Here is a 22,989-nt window from a genome sequence, read left to right as displayed (position 1 = left end):
TTAAGTTACTATGGCCTACATTTAAATATGTCTATGGGAGCATATTGCAATGTGACCACTATCTTTGTCTCCAGTTACCACAGTCAGGTACATTTGAGTACAACATCTCTCATAGGCCATGTAAAAATGGTTTCCTTTTGTGGAAAGCAAGTCCTGCTCTGTTGACAGATCTAACCCCATTATGGGAACATTGCTGAACCCAGGAAGCACTTAACTGAGAAGTACTTTTGGCTCATGTGATCTAAACGTGTCTAGTAGGTTTAAAACTATTGGACTCTGAAAGGTACATACTGTCATCATATAACTGTGTATATTATTGTAACTGTGGGCAGTCCCATACCAGAAAAATTTTCCTTAACCTGGGGGTTGTTTACTTCTTAACAAGTTCATTTTTGTAACTCATCTGTTTTCTTTAGCAGAGATAGATTCCTTATAATGAAGGTGAAGACTTTGAAAGTATCTAACAATTCAGGCTCTCTGAAACATTCTATCAGCACTTTTTAACTGGAAAATCATAATTTCTTTCCAAAAGTTTGCTTATTTAAGCTTTTGTTTGTATTAATAATCTACAGTATGTATCAATGTCATTTTTGAAAATTCAGCTCTCATATCCATGCTAATTAAATATTCATTGTAGCTGCCAACTTTTGCATAACTCCTGGCATAACATCCTGTGCAAGTTATTTGACAAACCAGGTTTCATGTTCCCATCTGGTTTGCACATAACCGTAATATAAAAATATGTGGATTTCAATGAAATGTTTTTAAATTACCAAATTAACCTAAGTTCTCTTTAGAAAAGTGTGCACATATGAGGATGAAATACACATTTCTTTTGAAGTTTGCACTAATAAGTTAAGGATTTTGGGTCCTTTATGTTGAACATCACATTACCCAAATGCTGTTGTGACTTCTTCAGTCAAGGCCTGTAAGTTACTGCTCACAATTAATTTCTACTACGGGTGAATCCATAAACACAAGTTTTAATTTGTCACTCAAAACTCACTTCTACATGTAAGATCTTGCTGCACATAGTTATTTCAACAGTACTATAAGGGCTAAGGAACTTAGTGTTTCCTACTCATTCCTTCAGCCCCATTGTGGTACAACATATGTCTGGATTTATATCCTCTGCTATTATCTATTGCAGAGGGATATGGTCATGTGGATAGAAGTAGCACAGCTAAGTAATTATGTTCCTGTTTTTTAATACTGAACAGGATTGAAACATAAACCCCAGAAACTTAAAAGCATGAGGTCATTATTAGGTGATTTTCTTCCCATGAGGATGGGCATAATGTCACTGGCAGTTTACCTGTTCTTCTGGAGGCATAGTCAAAGGCTGTGATTTTAATGTTCACTGAATTATATGCACTGAGTAGTTGAGCAGGAAAATGTAATCAGCATACTTCTTGAACCTTGTGCTGGCAGCGTAATGTTTATGAATAATAACTTATACTACAATCAAAATAAATATTCTCAAGAATAAATGTAAGTGAGAAGGTCAAACCTCCTTTTTCTTTATTTTTACAGGATTAGATAAATAGTGCAGTTGCTCTCTTTCATGAAACTGTTTATTATCAGAATTATAGCTTCCAGTTTTTTATTCCTATTATTTTCAGACATCTTGATTTTGTTTTCATTATGGTTTGACTCATTTTTAACTCTAATTTTACTGAAGTATTTTCTCCTTAATATCAATGTTTCCACAAATTGAAAAGTTTTTGAATCACTCATCTCAGAGTTTGTAGTTGTAATCTGAAACAACAGCATAGATTTGAAATTAGAGTACAGCATGTTTGCCAGAGTGAAGTCTGCTTGAAAGTTAGAAGGCCTGTGAGAAATTTCGACTCTGAAAAGTAAATCAATAGTAACCATATCTAATTAAGTAACAAAGAACAAAATTAAGCCTTAGAAAACCGAAGTCTTCAGATTATGAACAACCAGCTTCACTGGAGAGAAGGATTGCCTTTGTGAACAGTGCCACAGAAGATGACTTGCTGACCTTTCCTTCCAATTCACTGACTTCACAGCTAGCACTGTTATCTTTAAACTCACAAAGCTTCAAATGCCTTTCTATTACTGGGCAATATTTCATTTCTTCATGATAAGATGTTGGAATAAAGCTGAGATCATGTACTGACTAAACATTTTATCCTGCTGTATTCAGGAGACGAGACAAAGACGAAATTACAAGGGAAGGCTTATAAAGCAACACCTTAGATTTGGCAGTGAACTCTGAGCCCTAAATTCTTCAGAATTATATTTCAGAAGAGTGTTGTGCCCTTTCGAACATGAGATGAACATTAGATGTCTTTTTGTAATGGAATGTTTAGATATATGAGTTGGATGAATAAGGGGAGAGCAGCAACAAGCAGGGACAGCAGATTGTGACAACAATGAATTGCAGTGAGTGTGACAGCTCTGACCTGGGGATGCTTTAGACATGAAGTGGCTTTCATCACCTGCCCATGGTTTCAAAGGCTCAGGTTGTTAGCAGTTTCACTACATCAATTTTTTCACTCAGCAAAAAGATATATGAAAATATAAATGACATACCTTATGTTAATAGCGACTTGAAATTACATTGTAAAAGTTAGAATGGAGCAGCAGCATGCCAGAATCAAAAATTGTAATTTATCCATATGTGACTAATACTTATAGAAATAATTAAGAATAAAATAGAAGAAACCAATATGTCCCGCTGAAAAAGTGGAGACAGCAGTGGCACAGTAGTTTTCCACTGTGTAATGGATATATCAGACTAAACATTGCTAATTCCCTCACATCTGTCACAGTACTGGTTGTGTTACACTCTTTTATACCTTTTTTAAAATCTATCTGTATACAGATAGATATATTCCTGTGAGCCAATAGCAGAAATTTACTGTAAACTTATTTAACAAAGGTAGCTGCTGACAGATTTTATTTTTTTGAACAACTCTGTTTATAGGACTATTCTGACATGAAATTTTATTTTGGAATCCATTCACTTTTTCAGTGCCAATATGTATGCTCTTGTTGATGTAATTTAATGTTCCTATCTTTTTTTTTTTTTTTTTTTTTTTTTTGCCTATAATAGGTCAGTTGGTCAGAGACTGGTGCTAATAACACCCAGATCATGGATTCAATCCCCATATGAGCCATTTACTCAAGACCTGGACTTGATGGTCCTTCTGGGTCCCTTCCAACTCAGACTTGAGTGTTTCTGTGATTTTTTTCCCAAAAAGTCCAAATAATAGCCAAAGAGAAGAAATTTGTCACTACCATACAGAAATGGCTGAACAGAGTACATTTTAATGTCTCATGTCAGACTGGTGGTGAGCAAGTCCAGAGAGCATACCTGAAAGGAAACAGGCTCTAAGAGGAAAAAGGGCAAGTTCATTTCACTGATCTGAGTCTTGAATCCTGTGTTGAAGGCAAAAGTTTTCTATGGACTCTTCTGTGCCATACAGGAGAAGCATTATGCAGGCAGTGGCAGCATTCCTGTGAAGCTGGATATGCTGTACATGTTCTACAGACAGGGAATGAGAACAAAATTGATTGTATTCCAAATTGGCAGAAAAACCCTTTCTGTATGCCTAACCTGAAAAACACCTGACTTTTCAGATAACCTACTATTTTTAGAGACATTAGTGCATTGTACATTCAAAATAGAAATTTTAACATTACTTCAAAGTGCTTTTCTTGAATGTGTAAAAATTCAAGAGGGAAGATACTTTAATTTCCTGTTTATACATGAAGTAAGATCAAGTGTTCTTTTTTATGTAAGGAGAAATTTGATTTAGAGCATTCAAACAATAAAATGTAATTAGTCTGAAATAAATATTTTAGAATAAAAATAGGGCTATCAGCTCCTAAAACAACTACTTTCACATGTTAAGTGACCAAACATGAAAATTGGAATATACCTATAATTTTTTAGGCATAATGTAAATCAAATAATACTTAATTTTATCCTAGCTGCAGAGAATATGATATCTAATTTGTAGGAACTTGAACATAACAGAGAAAATCTCTGCATTAAAATAACTTGTATATCGGTACATTAGTTTTTTTTTTTTTTTTTTCATTTCAAATGAGTAGATCTTAGGTCAAAGTATAGCTGACCTTTTTTATTATGGCTTAACCATCTTTATATTAGAGGATGCTGTGTTCCACCTCATAATTAGTTCTATCTATATGGTTAATATTATTTGTTTTAGCTTTTAATACACTTTTTAAATAATGACCTTAGAGGATGCTAACTAAATATGGTAGGCTGCAACTTCGAATCATGTTCTTTTTTTAATAATAGGGGATCCTTGTTTCTTTTATCATGCGTGTTTCTGAGGTGCAGTTTGAAGCTAATAGCAGCCATATGGTCATATGAATGAACTTGTGGCATGTAAAATAGGTATCTACACATGACACACAGAAAGTAGTATGAACTTTATATTTGGAGATTTGCATGTTCACGTGTGTAACAGGGAGGTGTGTAGGCAGTGTGAGATTGACTTGATGCAATATGGCCATGGGGCCAGGTACAAGGGATGAGATTCATATTTCTGACTTCTAGGGATAATACACTGGATCTATTTGAGATAATTACTTTAGAATGAGGTGAGTTATACCTTGGAAACGTAAATGTGTGGGTGACAAATGAGCCTAGGGTGACTAGTTATGATGCAGGCATTTGTAATAGAGACAAAGACATCTAGTCAGATGAATTTTTGGTGTTTGGCTGAATGTGTGGTTTGGATTTAATTTGAGCGGTGAATTCCTAGTGATGCTTCTTAAGCTTATGTTTCAAGTAAGGGTAGATTTTCAGAAGAGGAGAAAAAAAACCTTAAAAAATCAGAAAGTGTGTCCAGCTTGCCAATAAGGAGTTACTAATTTGATTGGAACAGAGTTTCTTGCATGTCTATATATTTGCTTATTGCATGGGGCTTTTTGAATACCTTAGAAGGACATTTTTTTTGTTAGAAGAAATATTCATTGTGAATGTAAAACCAAGCTCTTTCTTCTGTTGATGGGGATCGACTTTGTTTGCTTGCTTGTTTTTAATCTCTGTAATGGCCCTATCCATTGACACCCACTTCCTGACTAGGTCATTGTGTTTTATATACTGCTCATGATTTCCAAGGATTAGGTCTCTTGTTGGGGAAGTACTGTTAAAGGATTACTTGGAAGTCTACTGTTTGGCTTCCTCTCAGTTAACTTCTGCTGTAATAATACATGTAGAAAACAGGACATTAAAATCAAACCAATTCAGTCTTTTTGTCAGTTGACCTCTTTCTTCATTTTATGCTTTAAGTTGTCAGTATTCTTGTGATTCAGCAAAGTAGGTACAATGAAAAATTGCAGAAGTAAAAAGTATAATGGAAATCACATTAACTTCAATTGGTCCAAAAGATAAATATGTTTAAGGTATTCACAGAGAGAGAAAACATCTTATGTAAACATCATGGATTCTTTTATTCTGAGAAAGACGTCCAAGATTTAAGATAATCGTGTAATTAAGGACAATACAAAACATTCAAACTCCTGAATTTTGATTGGGATTAGAAGTGGATCTGTAAGAACAAGGTGAGAAAAATGTCATGTGCATCAGTGTGAAGTTAGATCTTTAGCAAACCAGATAGTATGCAGATAAGGAAATAGAAATAAAATTGTATAGTATTCAGTCAGTTTGATAAAACACATATAGAAGTGACTGAGGAAGTTAGGAAATAATTATTAGTCCAGTTAATTTTGCAATTCCTGAGTCTAAATGTTCATTTAGAGCATCATAGTGTCTTTCACTAAAGCAGAATAAAAAGTAAAACTGTAAAAATAAAATATTCTGCTTGCAGAAAATATGAAAGATACTCAAGTAACTAATTTCTTTACACTTATCCAGCTAAAGCAATGTCAAATTAAATGTGACATTTTACAAGATAGTTATTCCTGGAATACATCTCACGGGAGTTCAAAATAAGTCAGTAAAGAACTGAAGAAAGAAATCTGTGTTTTGATCACTTTTAAAAGCAATTTTTAGAATTCTACCACTAAAAAGGCTTGGAACACAGGTGTCTTCCCACAAAGGTTGGAATATAAACTACTCCCTGTTACGACCCACCCAAAAAGGTGAGGGTAACGCAGGTTCTTGTTAATAGATTCCTTGGGGCAGATTAGAGCAAAACAGCACTGAATGTCGTATGAAATCACGCACATCCATGTTTGCAAATATACACTTGGAGGGTTTATTTTAGAACAGTTTGGTTGCAATGGGGAGTACATATGTAGCCATTTAGGTTACTATTATGTGTAGTAATATAGCAATATCAAAACATAAAAATAACACTTAAAAGAAAAGGATGGAAAGGAATAGAAAGATATCACCACCTGTGGACCTCACAACAAGGCTTGATTGTTGCAATTTCAATATCTGTTGGCTGAAGGGATTGCAGCTGTCTTATCTGTCAGGAATAGGAAAAGCCCACAAAACACCAAAGTTCCACAGTTATATATGCTTAGGTTCTGGTGGGAATCCAGGTTCCTCTCCTGAGGTGAGGAGTTTCATGCTGAATTGTGTAAGGCTGTGGACTACAGAACACTTTAGGAGTCTTTCATGATCCATGACACCTCCGAAGATGCCACAGCTGCCTCTCCTGTCAGCACAGTTGAGCCTTCAATTATGGCCCATCCGAAGGGGTAAACACCTTCAGACCATGTGTGAATGTCTCAGTACTTTCCCAGTGGGAAGTTTTCATGCCTGAGCCATTATGAAAAGGGCATAGCCATGATAAAAACCACTAACCCACTGGCAAATTGGCAAGATTTGCATCTTACCAGCCTCTTTCCTTATCTTTTTCAACACCCAGCTGTATCCTCCAGTGATGAGTGTGTGCTGTCTGCACCTGGGTGGTCAAGTGGGCCACTGTTTGAGTCATTAACCTGTCCAGTCTCTCACACTCCTGATTAAAAGATGATGCTGATGCTGATGCTAATGATGTTTATTATTATTATCACGACTGTATAAAACAGTTTGTGTCATTTATACTTTCCCTAGCATGCAGTTAGGCTGTCCAGGGACACTGTGGATGCCCCATACCTGGCAGTGTTCAAGGCCAGGCTGAATGGGGCTCTGAGCAACCTCCTCTAGTGGACAGTGCCCCTGCCTGTGGCAGGTGGGTTGAAACTAGATGGCCTTTAAACATCTCTTCCAACCTAAACAGTTCCATAAGTTACCTAAACTATCAAAAGTATGACCTTGAAAATAAATTACTTTATCCTCTGCATTTCAATGACTTAAAGCACAAACATCCTTGAAGAAGTTTGTTCAATACTGGAGAGGAGCAAGACAACTGAAAAGTTCAAAAAATTATATACCTTTAGAACAAGACTTAATTGCATGTCTAGAGCTCATTCCATGACTAAACTTAAAGGATGACTAAACTCGAGAGATGAATCTTATGGCAAAGTAAACTAGAACATAGTAAAAACCTGAGACTAAATACCTGTAGGAGAGAAGTAGCCAGGAGGTGAAGACCGTGCATGTAAATCTGGTTTGGTTATTGCAAGAACATGTATTCAAGATTTGTCAGAAATGGTCAACAATTTTGTTATTAAGGAACAAGAATGGCAAAGAATAAAGAATATTTGTGGGAAAACTGAGGTGGTGACAACCTAGAAGATACCACTTACTTCTCTGTCCTCTTAGGAGCAGAAGGATTATTCTTACATATATTACCTGAAATGTTTTCAGTAGTGATACAACAGCTAAACTTCATCAGCTTTGTGTTTTGATATATTTTGAGGAAGGCTTTTGGTAATGAAGCAATTTTCGAGCAGTGAAAACATGCCGCTGAAGCAGAAATAAAATAGGCAAAGAAAGAAATTAATATTGTATAGCTATGTGACCTTGTATATGGACAAAGACATGACATAGGGAAGAAAGTATTTCTGGTCTTCTGAATACCGTTGCTGATGTATTAATATAATTCTTTAAAAAAAAAAGTTATTTAAAAGTAACTTTCAGAATAACATTTTGCAATATTTGCCTATTTCAGAAATTTTTAAAAAAAAAGGTTGATAAATGCATAAAGACTCTCCTGTTTTACTTGAAGAGACCGAAACAGTGTGATTTTGTGGATGATATCTGGAGTGGAACAAAACTGGAGTGATTTCAATTCTAGAGATAACCTCAATCTCATGTGTTAAAATCTCTGATACTGAAATATTTTACCTGTTTTTTACAGCATAAAATAAAATACACAGTATCACAGGAACAAGTCTGTTATTTATGAAGTGAACTTGATATTGAGGCTGTGTAACTTGTCACTGGAATAAGACTACAAGAAGGCGTTAGAGTTCCCTAGAGTAAAAATTTCTTTGTGGTAGGAACATTATTGGAGGAGGTAAATGCCAGATTCTTAAATGTTTAGGATTCATGATTTGGATCCAATTGTGAAGAGCACCGAGATAAGGAATGCTGCAAATTTGGCCCCTAAGAGTTTGTTGCCCATTGCTTAGTAAAGCCTCTGGTTCTGATACCTGAGAGTCTTAACAATTCTGAAATGTTGGTCAACCATATGCTAAATTACTGCATATTACCTAAATTGTTCACACTATGTTTTACCTGTGAGTATCTGCAGAAAAAAATAGGGAAGCAAAACATGGAGGAAAAAAATAGGCAAGTTTTAGGAAAAATCCTGGGCAGTAGACAGAATCCTAGGTGATTTCTATTACCAGGACTGTCAGTAAGTTCTGTGTCTTTGCTGTTTCATATAGAGTAACCTGTATGAAAGTGGCACGCTGATCTGCATTATTTAATGAACACCATTTTGAACATTTCCTTTTCTGAAAAATTTTAAATGGAGTCGAAAGTTAATATTTTGCCACAAACAAAATTAATCTTTTCTACACAAAATCTCTGTTAAGGAAGACATATTGATATTCCACCACCATTAGTTTATTGCTATAACTGTTTTAGAGCTACAGAGTATTTCAATTTATTATTAGTAGCATTGCCATTTATTATTGCAGTGAATTTGTTAAACACAAAAATTTGCTGTAGACTAGATTGCTGATTGTGGAGCTATGAAGCAAGGATATAAAACTATAGTTAAGGTACTAAATTGGTTTATTTTGCATTTCTGTTTAGTTCAATCCTATGTTTTATTGGAATTAAAGGGTATTTTACAAATGAATTGATAAAGCAAAGATATATAGTTTTCTCATGGATTTTGTCTATGTCATATTATGTGAGAATAAAACTCATTATCTGTTTTGTTTGTACAGTAATTATATTTTGTTGTTCTGTGCGTTCCTTTTGCTCGCTCCATTTCATAATATGTGCTGTAAAAGCACACATAAATAAATAGGATAAACAAATTAAGCTGTTTAAATAAATTAATTTACTCTGCAGCTCTGTATTCAAATCTTATGTGCTCACTGGATTTCATTTTAATGAAACCCTTCTAAGAACAATACATTGTGTGCCAAATAGTGAAATTATATTTTAAATGAATGATTAAATATACCATGTTCTAATTTATATCAATCTGTACACTGTGCATGCTTAAATCCTCCTAAATCTAAAGAAATAAATCTTCTACATTCTGAAAACATCTGTGTTATAATCCTCCTCTTGAATACCCAGTTCATGGACGTATAAACACAATCAAAGTCATAATAAGCCTAGAGCTATGATGCAGTTAAGCTATCCTCATCAAGGTTTTTGACTTAAAAACCTAAGACTGTTAAAGTGGAATCCACTTAAATATCTTGAAACATTGCTCTAAGAAATCTCCTCCCACTCTATCAGTATGCTCATTGAATCCCTTTGCAATCAGAATCTCAAGTTCCGCAGATATTTTTCTATGAAACTTACCTTGAGCAAATTTATTGATTACTCTAGTTGAGGATGTTGCAAACTTTCTTAAGAATGCATTCAGAGAAGTAAATATTTGTCTAGTGACTGTGCATAATAAAATAATGACTGCTGAAAAAGAACTTTTCTGTGTGAGGAATGTACTGCTTTATTCAAAAAAATGCATTTGCAACAGCGAGTTTTCTTTTGTGTTATTAAACATGTACTAATTGTATTATTTCATTACCAAAAGCTTTTAGTGTGTTGAATGTCTGCAGTTGTTTGTTGATTGGTGGTTTGGGCTCATTGTTTTTTTCATTATAAATCAGTTTTTCAGTTATCAAAATGAGAAAAACAAGCAAAAAAAAAAAAGTTATTTTAATATCTTCAATCCTTCCAATAGATTTCCCGTATAGGATTTATTTATTTTTATCACTACTTTTCCAAAACAGCCTCACTTTCACATACTTTAGCAATGAGTCTTGAGAACTTTCAGCAGTAAAAAGGAAACTGCAGGGAAAGACAGTGAATTTTCTAGAAAGAACTATTCTGCGCTCATCTCCCTTAGCTTATTGTTTGTGTCTAACTCCTGGGTAAATATCAGATATATCTGTCTGCTACATACTAACAATTCTCACATAGCAGATATGCAATCGAACCATCACAGTCCTAACATTCTGGTTTTCAAAACCAAGGAGCCTCTTGAAGTGCATCATAGCTCCTTTTGGCTAACCTGCCGGGCCTTTCCCTGGATCGAAAAATATGAATGGTGGTTTTCCCCATTTTGAAGTGATTTGGCCACATTTTTTGTGATTCATTCCAAGTTTGTGTTCCATGGTAAAAATAGACATTTGGACTTATATCAGTCATGTTACTGGTATAGGTACTATAAGGAGGTTATATTTTCTTTATGGTCCATAACATATGGTTCCATAAGATCTTCTTGCTCAAGAAACCTCTTTGAAATTAAAATGTGAAGTAAAAGTCAACATGAGATAAAACAATGGTACCTGATCTTTATTTATTTACGGGAATACATAATTCCTCCTCCTGTAAGGCTAACATCTGTAAGCCAAAATGTATGCTTCCAATTCAACTGCATGGTGATATGAGTAAAGATAATAAAAGAAACAAACAAAACATTAAAAAAAGAAATAAAAAAAAAGTAAACAAAAAAAGTCAAACCAAAACAACAACAACAACAACAAAAGCTTAACAAACCTCTTATTTTTTAAGTAGTCTAGAAGACAGTTAAAAGCCTAATAGGATGAGCAGTGCTCAAATTGCATGCTGAAATGTAAGGTCTAGTGTCCTAAAGTTGCCAAGTTTCCTTTGAGAATGCTCTGGAAATCCTGGAAATGTCAACAGGGGAATGAATAGGTTGTAATTTTGGAGGGAGATTCAGTTTAGGGAAGTGATGTTTGGAAACAGAGGCTTGGTTTAACGTTGCCATTTTATCGCAATGACTTTTTGTGTGTTCTAGGAACGTGTTCCAGACAGCCCTTCTCCTGCTCCTTCTCTTGAAGAGGGTCGAAGACCTGGCAGCCATCCATCCTCTCATCGAAGCAGCAGTGTGTCCAGTTCTCCTGCGCGGACCGAGAGCTCTTCAGACAGAATCCGTAGGTCCCATTCTTCTCCTTCTCACCACTTTAAAACTGAATAGGTGCAGCTTGTTTTTCTGGCCAAAATGCCCTCACCTTAAATAGATCTCATATGTCTCATGCTCAGAAGTTCAGCTGCAATAACTATCTCCCAGCATTATGTTCCCTAGTTTAGAGTATCATAATATCTGATGTTACATTAACAGGTACTGATATAAACTGCCATCATGTCACATTAAACTTAAAGATATGAGCAATGAAATACGGAATTGCAGACGGGAAGCAATTTGCTGGATTAGTTTTAGAACTGAACATATAGTGAAAACATTTTTAAAAGAAATTGAATTTTATTTAATTTGGTTACTCGGTTTTGATTTCTAAATTGAATCTGACTTCATAAGCAATATTTTACATGGTAGAATTGCTTGATAAAGAGAAGAATTGGGTTAATAAATTAAGAATGTGCGTACTTTATAAATTTTTAAATACAAAATTTTGTAATTGTGAAAAATACTATAGAAAGAATATTATCACCTCATAGTTCATAGGGGACAGAGTGAAATTAAACTGTGGTGTCCCAGAGTCATGCCATTTTTATCAAAGTTCCATATACAGGATGTAAATTACATGGCAAAGACTCGGAATTCTGTGATATTCCTGTGCAGCAGTGGAAATTAAGGTTTTAAATGCATGCTATTTTATGGATATGTACCTAAATTCATATTACTCTTGTCCATTCCCTTTAATACTGCTCTGTTGCAGGTTTTTGTGTGTTTAAATCGTCTTTCCACAGTGGAATCTGTCAGTAGGTGAAACTAGAGGGTTTGGCACACACATAGGCCATGAAATAGCTGTATGAAATAGGTGGCCATACTGATTAGATGCAACACGTGTCCTTTAGGCTGCTTCTTTTCAGGCTCCCCATAGACTCAAGAAGCCGACTCTTCATTGACCTTCAGATGAGAGATCTTTCATTAGTGTATAATGAAAAATGACTTACCAAAGAAAAGAAATGAGGCCTGACTATGGCAAGCTGAAAATTCTGTTTTCTTATCACTTGGACAATTCAGAGAGCAGATTAAATTGACATCCCATATACTGCGACCTATCTATTTCCCCAGGCTTGACCCACAAGCCTTTCATTATATTTTCTTTCCATTGTCCAGTGAGGAGGGAGAGTGATGGAGTTGCTTTGGTGGGCAAATGCTGTCCAGCCAGGATCAACCCACTGCAGACTTCATAGGTGAAGATCTGAAAAAAATTCTCACAAACATGGAATTAAAATTTTTTTTCTTGATTGAATAGTATATTTGTTTACAACTGATGAAGCTCTTTTCCATTGTTCTCTTAAAAAAAACCCAAGACAACAAAGCATCACAAACCCCAAAAATCTATGAGCGCTATTTACTGGAATTGCTCTTTTTTTAAAATGAAAAAGGAAATTGTATTGTTCAGATTACTCCATAATTTACAGAGAGGAGTGGGACCTTTGCACATTTTTTTCTTCCATGTGAGCATAACGAGAGTTCCTTAAGTAATGGATCACTTCAAGAACTTATTTATTTATAAGATAATTCTTTTCTGTTCTATCTGATTTGTTATCATCACACCTGATTCTTAAGTACAACTTCTGTGGTGGCAGCCAGAATAAGATGAGTACTACAGGAATATGGGTTCCATATTAAAAAAAAAAATACTAAAAATGGAATAAACCTCTTGAAAAGACATTTTCTTTTTCAGAATAAAAGCATAGAAATATGAACTACCTACACAGAAATAGATACACCTTTCTGAGATGTGTTTGAGACTCATGAAGGTCTCTGAAAGCTGTTGGACAGGGCTTTTCCACCTGTCTGATGAGCAAATAAGCAATTCTACTGTTACACAGAATGTATATGTGTTTTCAGTGTTTATCACCTGAAAGGCCACAATGCTTCATTTAAGGAAGTTATTAGGGACTGCATATTGGGAATATTGGTACTCAAGCATTTTTGTACAATGAACTAAAAATTTAGCAATTCTTATTAAATAAGCAAGAACATATTTGCAAATCTCCAACTTTATCCAAAGTTACTGAACTTTCTTTTTAAAACCAATTGTTTTAAACTAGAATTAACAGGAAGAAACTTTTCCTCTATGTGGATCCTGATAGCACTAATTAAGTAACTTCGTGATTGTTAGAATTCTTGTATAATTAAGAGGAAGACTATGTAAAAGAAGTAAAAAAGACTATTGTTAATATGATGGCTGATTTCTTTCTGCCTGCGTTTGTGTCTAGCAGCTGTCCATCAGAACGGGCTCTCTATGAACCAAATGCTGATGGGTTTGTCACCTAATGTCCTTCCTGGACCTAAGGAGGGTGATCTGGCTGGTCATGATGTGGGACATGAGACAAAAAGAATACACATTGAGAAAGGTAATATGAATATTATAATTCTAGTGCTGCAGTGTAAAACAAGTGTTGTCTTGGTAGCTAAATATTACTATAATTGTGATTTTTAATTTCTTAATTGAGATTTTTGTTTTGTTGATTTATTTCTTTTCAGTTTTACAAATCAAATTTTAACAGGTTAATAATTTTTATTATTGTTCTATTTTTTCATCTCCAATATTAATGGATATCTACCTATATGAGGGAGAAATTTCATGAATAATGCAAAGTAGGATGAGTGAAAAACTTTTACATTATTATTGTGACTCTGACCCTTCTGCAACACTGTTTAGGTATTAAGTTTCTGTCTCTGTCCAGTTGACTTTAATGACCTACTTCCCAGAGGGACTGAGCACCGTGAAAATTAGTCCATGTGTGCAAAAGCTAAAAAGGCTAATACCAAGCCATTAAATTAGGGAATTGCATAAAATGAGGCTGGTATACATTATATAATGGGATTTAAATTTAATTGAGTATATGACCAGAGTGTTTGATCTAGGTGAATAGTCCACATGCACTTATGCTGATTATGACACCATTTCATCTCTGCTGGTATTCAAAGTCAAGTTCCTGTTCAGGGCTCTTACAGGGGATTTTGGTGGGGTGGTGGTGGAATTTTGAAAGGTGCATTTTATGTTTTATTTGCTTCATATATTTGAATTTTAGGTCTTATAGACTGGAAACTTTTTTTTTTTTAAGAGAGGCTTAAAAAGCAATGCATGCTTTGAAAAAAAAATTTCTTTAAGCTTATCAGAAAAGTCAGTTTTTTGAGCATAACAAGAGAAAAAGTAAAAGGTACAATAACCGGATGCTGAAACAGAGCTGTAGAAACTGCTGTAGCTATGAAGATTTCAGAATAAGACATTTTGTGACATATTTTAATAGCTATAAGATGGTACCTCCTCTGTCTTATGTTTGAACACTGAGATATGAAAAGGAATTAAAACCTGGACAATTCTATTCTGGACAGGTGGCGTTTTTAATAAGATTACCAGAAAAATTAATGGAAACAACATTTCTTTTATATAAACCATTTAGTTTGGTTCATTGCACACACAACCTGTTTTTGCTTACACTATGCCCTCAGTCAGCCTCTGCAAATTGTATCCCTGCTGTGAAGTACGATGTGATCAAATAGGTTTGTTTTTAATTTCCATAAATGATTTTATTTCAGCCTTTGAAGTTACTTGTTTAACTATAATCCGACTGGTAAGTTCTGCAAAGAGAAGTACATATTAAGAATGGCAATACTTTTGCATGTCATTCAGTTTTTTAAAGGTGTTTTTTTTTATTGTGCTATCCCAGTAAAACTGCTGAGAATTTTCTCTTTTTTCCTCAGTCCTGTTTAGGTCAAACCTCTTTTTTTTTTTTTTTTTTTTTTATTTTTATTTTTTTTTATTCTTTTTCCCCCGCTCTGTTCCAACCTACTGAATTAATGGTAAATATTCATGGGCTATCTAGATTGATAGGGGTTACTAAATTAAAAATTGTTTTCTGTCATGACTACATTTATCATGTCTCTCATATCAATCTTGTAACTTTAGTACTATCTAATCTGTATTAAAACAAGTGATTTGACTTACAGATATTTGTGGAGATAGTAATTATCTAGTTTTGTCATTGTGAGCTTGCAATCAGATTTTGAAACTGTTTTACCCCTGCAAATCAGTTAGACTGCGACCATATTTAAAAATGCAAACACATGTGCAGGTGGTGGCACTTTTATTGTTAAAACACCATCACCTTCATCAGCTGAGAAAGAAGGAAAGGGAAAGGGAAAGGGAAAGGAAAGGGAAAGGGAAAGGGAAAGGGAAAGGGAAAGGGAAAGGGAAAGGGAAAGGGAAAGGGAAAGGGAAAGGGGAAGGGGAAGGGGGAGGGGGAGGGGGAGGGGAGGTGAAAGGTGAAAGGTGAAAGGGGAAAGGAAAAGGGAAAAGAAAGGGAAAAGAAAGGGAAAAGAAAGGGAAAAGAAAGGGAAAAGAAAGGAAAGGAAAGGAAAGGAAAGGAAAGGAAAGGAAAGGAAAGGAAAGGAAAGGAAAGGAAAGGAAAGGAAAGGAAAGGAAAGGAAAGGAAAGGAAAGGAAAGGAAAGGAAAGGAAAGGAAAGGAAAGGAAAGGAAAGGAAAGGAAAGGAAAGGAAAGGAAAGGAAAGGAAAGGAAAGGAAAGGGAAAGGAAAGGGAAAGGAAAGGGAAAGGAAAGGGAAAGGAAAGGAAAGGAAAGGAAAGGAAGAAGACATTAGAAGTTCTAAATAAGTGTCATGAAGCATTTAAAAATTAATGTGTTTTCTTCTAAGCCTTTTGTTGGCAGAAATCTACTAGCTGCAACTAAAATGTCTTTTAATTAACCTGTGAGAACCGAGAAAATCCTTACTAGTGAAGAAGGCCCTGTCTTTTTTTTGTCTCCTCTTCCATTAAAAAAATGAAAAGATGAAAAATCTCTGAAGTTGTCTGAGATCAGGGAGAATGTATTTACAGTCAACAGATAATTTGAAGGGAACAAAGGGAACAAAGTAATAACTGAGGCAACTGATCAACATACCAAATTCTGAATATCAGAGGGTGAATCATTTGTTTCACCTGATCTATGAGCTGGATACAGGAGAGCAAATGCCATTTACCTGTTAGAAACATAGTACAAAGGAGCTAATTTACCCAGTCCACACAACATGGTATAATACATTTAGAAACAGTTCATTGGCATTGGCAAACTGAATATGTCTTTCAAAGATCATATGTATTTCTATTCAAAATCCAGTAAGAATTATTATTAATGACAAAAACTAGTTTATTTTATTAGAGTAGTTTAAGCTACCAGTAAAGCTCTTGTGTACTTTTATAGGGGTTTTTTGATTGGTTTTTTGTTGTTGTGGGGATTTTTGTTTGCTAGTTTGTTTGGGTTTTTTGGGTTTTTTGTGGGTCTTTTGGTTTTTTTTTTGTTTGTTTTGGTTTGCTTTGGTTTGGTTTTGAGGTTTTTTTTGCGTTTTTTGGTGGTTTTTTCTGGTTTTGGGTTTTTCTGGGTTTTGATTTTTAATTTTTTTTTATTATTTGCCTTTAGACTGTGTTCAAAATATATTTTCAGGTTCTGGTGAAAATGCGGAGTTCTGAGGGGCACTACCTTCCATTGAGTCAGGTTATTATTATGACACCAACAATCAAATGAAGTTCTATGGATCTGTCTGTTAAAACTGGATCATTATTTGTTGTAGGAAAACTGGAATAGTTTCTGTTGTCAATAGCCATATATAAAATATGGGTACTGGGGATATTTTGCGGCTGCTTAATCCAGGTGTGCAGCTTGGCTGCATCCTAGCTTCATGCTGGGTCAAGACCCAATGTATACATATGAAGTTCCACTCATTCCCTGAGTTCTATAAGAAGGATACTTAGATATGCTAAGGTTATGTTGTGGTCCAGTGAGGTTCCTAGTCTGGACTAGGGAGGACAGCAGAGTACCTCTGCCTCACAGTTTGTACATAAATCAAGATGTCATCATCTGTATCACAAGAGATCAATTATCCTAGATTTCCAAAGGTGTTTTGCTTTGCTTTTAGAAGATAGCAGCATTTCCAGTTTTACTGAAAGCAGGCTGTAGACCTGCAAATGGTCCTGGGAGGAATGAGGTAAGTTTAAGTACACAATGTTAATTCAAGTGCTTGACAGCTGAAACCAAGCATCTAATTTTGTAATCTAGAATTGTGGACTCTTTGATGATGCTCATTTGGTTTTATTGAGTCAGATTTAACAAGAAGGGCTTATGTGAAGTATGGGATTCGTATTAGAAAAGATCCATTCAGTTTTCTATGTTAAGAGAAGACTTTAAGTCTTTTCAAGTTTCTGTGACACAAAGAGTCGAGTCCCTCAGTTTTGATGAGGTACATTTCATCATTTATCCTGTTCAGCTTACCTATGACATCCTGCAGACCTCCCAGTTTAAGCTTTGAGAAGCAGATTTTTGGTGGTTTTTATGGCGCTGAATCCTCTTTCAGCTCTTCAGTAATGTTATCTGTTAAGCATGGATAGGGAAGAGGAACTAGTGGAGAACATAAAAGACCAGACTGCTGAATCCTGATACTCTTTTTGCTCATTGATCTGAAGTGTTTCAAAAAAAGAGAGTTCAAAATAACCAATGGCTTAAAAGTCAGACACACCGTACTTGGAGATGTGGAACGCATTTCCTGAGCAGTATCCTTAATCACTGTGCTGTTTGTAAAAGAGGGAGGTATATTTTAATATCATCCCTTTACCCTTACGTCCTGGATTCAGGTTGTATTTGGTCTGCAAGGTGTAATTTATAGCTCAGTCCTACTGGCAGTGTTTATCTACTTACTAGCTCCAGGTAGCTGCATACAATTTTTTTGGGTGATGTTGGAGGCAGTGGTTACTCATAGCACCCCCTAACTGGTACCTTCCTACGCGGCTGCTCATTACTTTTCTCGGCCCTGGTCAGCTCTCAAACGCCCGGCTTGGGCATCTCAGCTTTTCGTCGGGGCCGGGGCTCGCTGCAGTTTCCGGGCGCTTTTGCTGCCGTGCTCCGGGGTGGGCTGTTGGCCGCGCTTCGCCGTCGGCGCGAGGGAAGAAACAAAGAGGCAGGGAATTCATCCAAATCCGTCCGCGTGGCGGCTGGATGCTTTATTGGCTGCGAGAGCTGCGATGGAAAAGCTGCAGCCGCTCCCAGCTTCGCACGGACGCAAATGGCCTCGAGCTTGCCGAGGAGTGGGATCAAATAGGGAAGGGACAGGGCGGATGGGGAGCCCTCCTGCCCAATGGGTACAGACATCGTGGTGATGACGTGTACTACAGCGACCAATGGGAGCACGGCAGGGGCGAACACGAGACTTTGGGGTGAGTGGGACTGCGAGAACGGGGAGACGGGCACGGAAACCGCAGGAGTAGGGAAAAACCCGGGGGATGCACGAGGGTACAGAGAACTGGAAAACTAACAAAGAAAAAACCCATAATTTGAACCCAAACCTAGGATGCAACATTCCTAGTACTCTAAAAGGAATGTAAGACTCAGCTCACTTCAGCCCAGGATTCCCTTATGGGGTACAACCACTGAAAAGCTAGTTGCTTTAGCACCAAATTTAGATGCTTAAGTGTCTTATTGGATCTGGCCTTAGAGCATCAGATTAGAAATTTCTGTCTCCATCAATTTGGGTTTTTTTTAGGTAGACACCAACAGTAAATGAAGCCTGAATGTCATGCTTTGCAAATTGAATATGTTATTTGAGGTGTTACGGGAAGGACACTCTCTTGATGAAAATACGCATACTATTTTCTATGGCAAAATATAAAATTTCATGCTCACAAAACAAGTTTAAGTATTTCTTTCAGAAGAGCCTTAAATTATGATATTAATGGAAAGTCCACAAGTAATTTTCAGGTAATCAACAATAACTGCTTCTTGACAGCAACAATTAAGGTATAATTTTATCAAATCCATGTATTAAAAAGTCCCCAGTTTTGTCTTTCTTTTTATTTTATGTACCCATATAGAGACAACATCAGTCTTAGACCTTTGGCTAATATTTTATAAAAGAGAATAATAAAATTTCAAAGTATCCTCAGTTAAAAATGAAAAATAATTTAAATATTGGATATTCCTGTTAGCATTCATGCATCAAAATGGGAACTAATGATAAGTATGCTATCCTATATAGTTAGATATTAATTCTGTATTATCAGCAGTAAATCCTCTTAAAAGGCATGCACAATGTAAATATAACATGGTTATTCACCTTAACAAATATAGAAACACATATTAATATGTTTCTATAAATATGAAAGACTCAAAGGAAGTTTTAGTATCAACACAATTCTCTTCAACGTGAGCTCTTCTCTAGCATAGTCAGCAAGCAAGTGATGCAGAACTTTGCTTAAATTCTCTTTCTGGTCTGTTACAATTTCCGTTGGTTTTCTGAGAAAGTCCTTTTATAAGGAGAGTATTTACCAGTTGATGTACAGAGTAATTTTCATTGGCAGTTCTGCTGCCCAGCTGCTTGTGTAAACATATTTTATATGTTCATTTTTGTATAGATACATGCACACAGAGGGATGCTTATACAATACAATTATTTGACTGAATATTGCATTTTAATGTAACAAGAAGAATATTATTATACTTTGATGGGTTTCTACATACCAATACATTTACAGTTAACACATTTTAAGTCTACATTCTCAATTCACATCTTAAATCTTATCTACTAAATCTTAATAGATTCGTTTTTAAATCCTTAAGGTACTGAGTTCACACTTTCTACATCACATAGGACTTCTCAAACCCTTAAAAGATAATAGTCAAATTTTTGACCTATGACAGAGAATATAATAAAGATCTGCTAAATTAAAGTTTTGATAAAGCCAGTATCACCAAGATAACCTTTCTACACTTTGGTTGTTGGTATATCTTTTCACTCAGCCCTAGAGGCTCAGGAATTTTAAAAGTACATTAAAAGCTATTACAGTTAATTGATTACAAAGGTGAAAAATAAAATGGGAAGTTTTTTCTTCATGGGTTATTTTTTGCTAAGTAGCTGGAAAACATCTATTTGTGTTACATAGAAAACATAGAAGCCTTTCATATTATTGAACAGGGTACGAATAGTATGTGTAAGCAGGATGGAGTACAAAGGTAGTACAAACTTCTGAAAGCTTTTTTTTTCAGTGCAAATAATTGGATAAAATTATTTCTATAGACCCTCATTGTAGCAGCCTGAACTGCTGCTAGTAAAGTCCAGGGTAAAGAAGCAGAAAGGGCCTTTGCATGGTATTCACAGATGTTTAATTCAGCTGCGCGGTGAGATGTTCAGAGTTCCCCAGCACACACATGTCTCAGGTCTAACTGTCCCGTCCGGAGGGGTCAGGGGGTCACCCTGCTCTCTGGGCAGTACAAAGATAAGGGCCACTCAGGGAACAGGGAGGGAGTGGCTCAGGGACATAGGAACAGACACAGGAAGAGGGGAAGCAGCCAATGGGGTTTTAACAACTTTGAGGGAAGCTTCTTGTGTCTCCTTAACTTAGGGGATGCCCCCCAGGGTCCTCACACCTCATCAAATTCTCCAATGACGTTTTTCTGCAGACTTGTTTGCTACTAGGGGCCTTTGTTCTGCTGTGGTAGTAGTAGTTTTGGCACATTTTATGAGAGATTTGCTGTGCAGTTTTCACTTGATGGATATGTGCACATCACTTCTGAAACATTCCTGGCTAACTAGTCAATGCAGCCCAGTTGCACATATGCAGACTGCCTGTTGTACATTTACGGTGACTCACGTGAATCTTGGACATATCTGACTTTCTGAATAGTCTCACATGAGTTACATGTACACAGACTCTGATGTATTTTCTAATAATCTATTGAAACAGCTCAACATATACAGTTTTATGTGTCTTGTGCCCCAAACAGTTCTAAAAAGTGTTTTATTCTTTTTTTTCTTTTTTTCCCCCCAACTTTCTTTTTGGTCATTATGTGTCCTTCATGCAATAAACCTTAGAATGGTCTTCAGTTTTTTAATGGTCTTTATATAGTGGAGAGAAGCTATAAAACCTTTTGAAATAATTTGTGTGCTCATTTTCATTTTTTAAATGAATTCTTAAATGAAAGATGTTATGGGTATTGATGTTAGAAAGAACCTTTTTATCATGCTACCACACTGAAGTTTTCAAATCATCAGTTCTCTTAGAGTTTACTTCTAGGAGAAATATGTTACAGGGAATGAAGTTAAAGAAGTTATGGCATCCCACTATGAGAGGATATGTCCCATAGCACCACGAAGGTGATCAAATATGGTTCTGTTTCTCTAAAGTAGTTATTTCTAATTTTACTTTTTGAAGGAGAACAAAAGGATACATGATCTATCTAGCTGCCCTAGAACTGAATTCTGAAGACAATAAGAAACACATAATTGTTTTGTGAATTTAAAGGGAGCATAGAGTCATACATGTTCTTCCTGAAAACTCCCATAAGTGAATGCCCTGGCTTAATGGAAATTTATGTACTCGGCTTTATTTGTACCGTTTTATTCTAATGGTTACTGTTACAGAAAAGAGAGCTCACAGCAAAATTTTAAGAATTTCTTCCACTTGAGACTACTTGAAGGCACTGCTTTAAAAGTGTTAATAACCTGCTGTGCAATTGGTTTTACCTAAGTTGTTCAAAATACTCAAAAAAATCAGTTTTGAAAAGCCTAAACCTAGAATTGCAGCACAAACATAGATATTATTTCCTTGTAAATAGTATGGAAAATTTCATATAACTAATAATATTTCTTTCCATTTTTAAAAAGAAAATTCAGCTGCCTTTTTTGTTACAGTATCTTTGCATAATCTTTTTCAAATTTCTGTTCTGAGAAAGTATTACAGTATTACAATAAGTATTACAGTAACTGCTATCTTTGCATGCAATCTATGATCAGACTGAGTTCTCAGAGGCCCTTCTTTCCTTTAGGTGCAGATAATTTGGATTTGTGTCCTTTGAGATGTATCAGATTCTCACAATTCAAACAGAAGTAGTTTCAATTTGTTCCTACCATTGAACTTTAATTTGTTGAAGAAGATTCTCCACTTTGATATGGTATCTAATATCTGGATGATTTGCATCAATTTTTCCTTCTGCTGCTTAGGAAGCTACTTTGAAAAAAAAAAAAGTCCACAGACTCTTTGTCTCAAAACAGGTCATCTTTGAGTTTGAAAGCATTGATTTGGATCCTAACAGACTTCTAGGAAAAAGTTTGCCTTATGACTACTTCTTCACACAGCTCTGGTATTAAATTTAGTTTTGGTTTTAGAGAGTAGAAATATCTGTAGCGATTGTTGTGAGCTAGTGGTAAACATTAGACTGATTTACACTGATGCTTTAGAATTTTGTATGCGATGATAGTGTGTTCTTGGCCAAAAAACTCCCAAGCAGTCTAGCTGTAATTAAAAGTTGAACTTGAGCTTCTTCAACCTGTATTTTTTGGAAGTCAGTACAAACAGCATAATATATAGGTGAATGCAACACAATATTGGAGAATAGGATGTGTTCAGTAAAGTTTGGTTTGTGCAGAGAAAGAGAAAACTATTTATATATCTAGAGGCCTTAGAACTTCCCAGTTAATCACTCGATAGGAGGCTGAGCTTTCATTTT

General features: G+C 35.6%; 1 protein-coding gene across 6 annotated transcripts in view; it reads left to right on the top strand.

Annotated features, from left to right (window-relative positions):
* DACH1 (dachshund family transcription factor 1) overlaps positions 1–22,989 on the top strand; it is a 356,490-nt gene that overhangs the window by 240,110 nt on the left and 93,391 nt on the right. For 3 of the 6 annotated variants that reach the window (XM_068182306.1, XM_068182304.1, XM_068182307.1), the window contains 2 exons: positions 11,319–11,454; positions 13,715–13,852. In XM_068182306.1, coding sequence (XP_068038407.1) covers positions 11,319–11,454; positions 13,715–13,852 — 274 coding nt within the window. The remainder of the gene's footprint in view (positions 1–11,318; positions 11,455–13,714; positions 13,853–22,989) is intronic. The other 3 variants (XM_068182308.1, XM_068182309.1, XM_068182305.1) reach the window with 1 other exon arrangement.

This window comes from Anomalospiza imberbis, chromosome 2 (genome assembly GCF_031753505.1).
Source record: "Anomalospiza imberbis isolate Cuckoo-Finch-1a 21T00152 chromosome 2, ASM3175350v1, whole genome shotgun sequence".
Taxonomy (NCBI): domain Eukaryota; kingdom Metazoa; phylum Chordata; class Aves; order Passeriformes; family Viduidae; genus Anomalospiza; species Anomalospiza imberbis.
The sequence above is the reverse complement of the archived record's forward strand: the minus strand, read 5'-3'. Positions and strand labels throughout refer to the sequence as shown.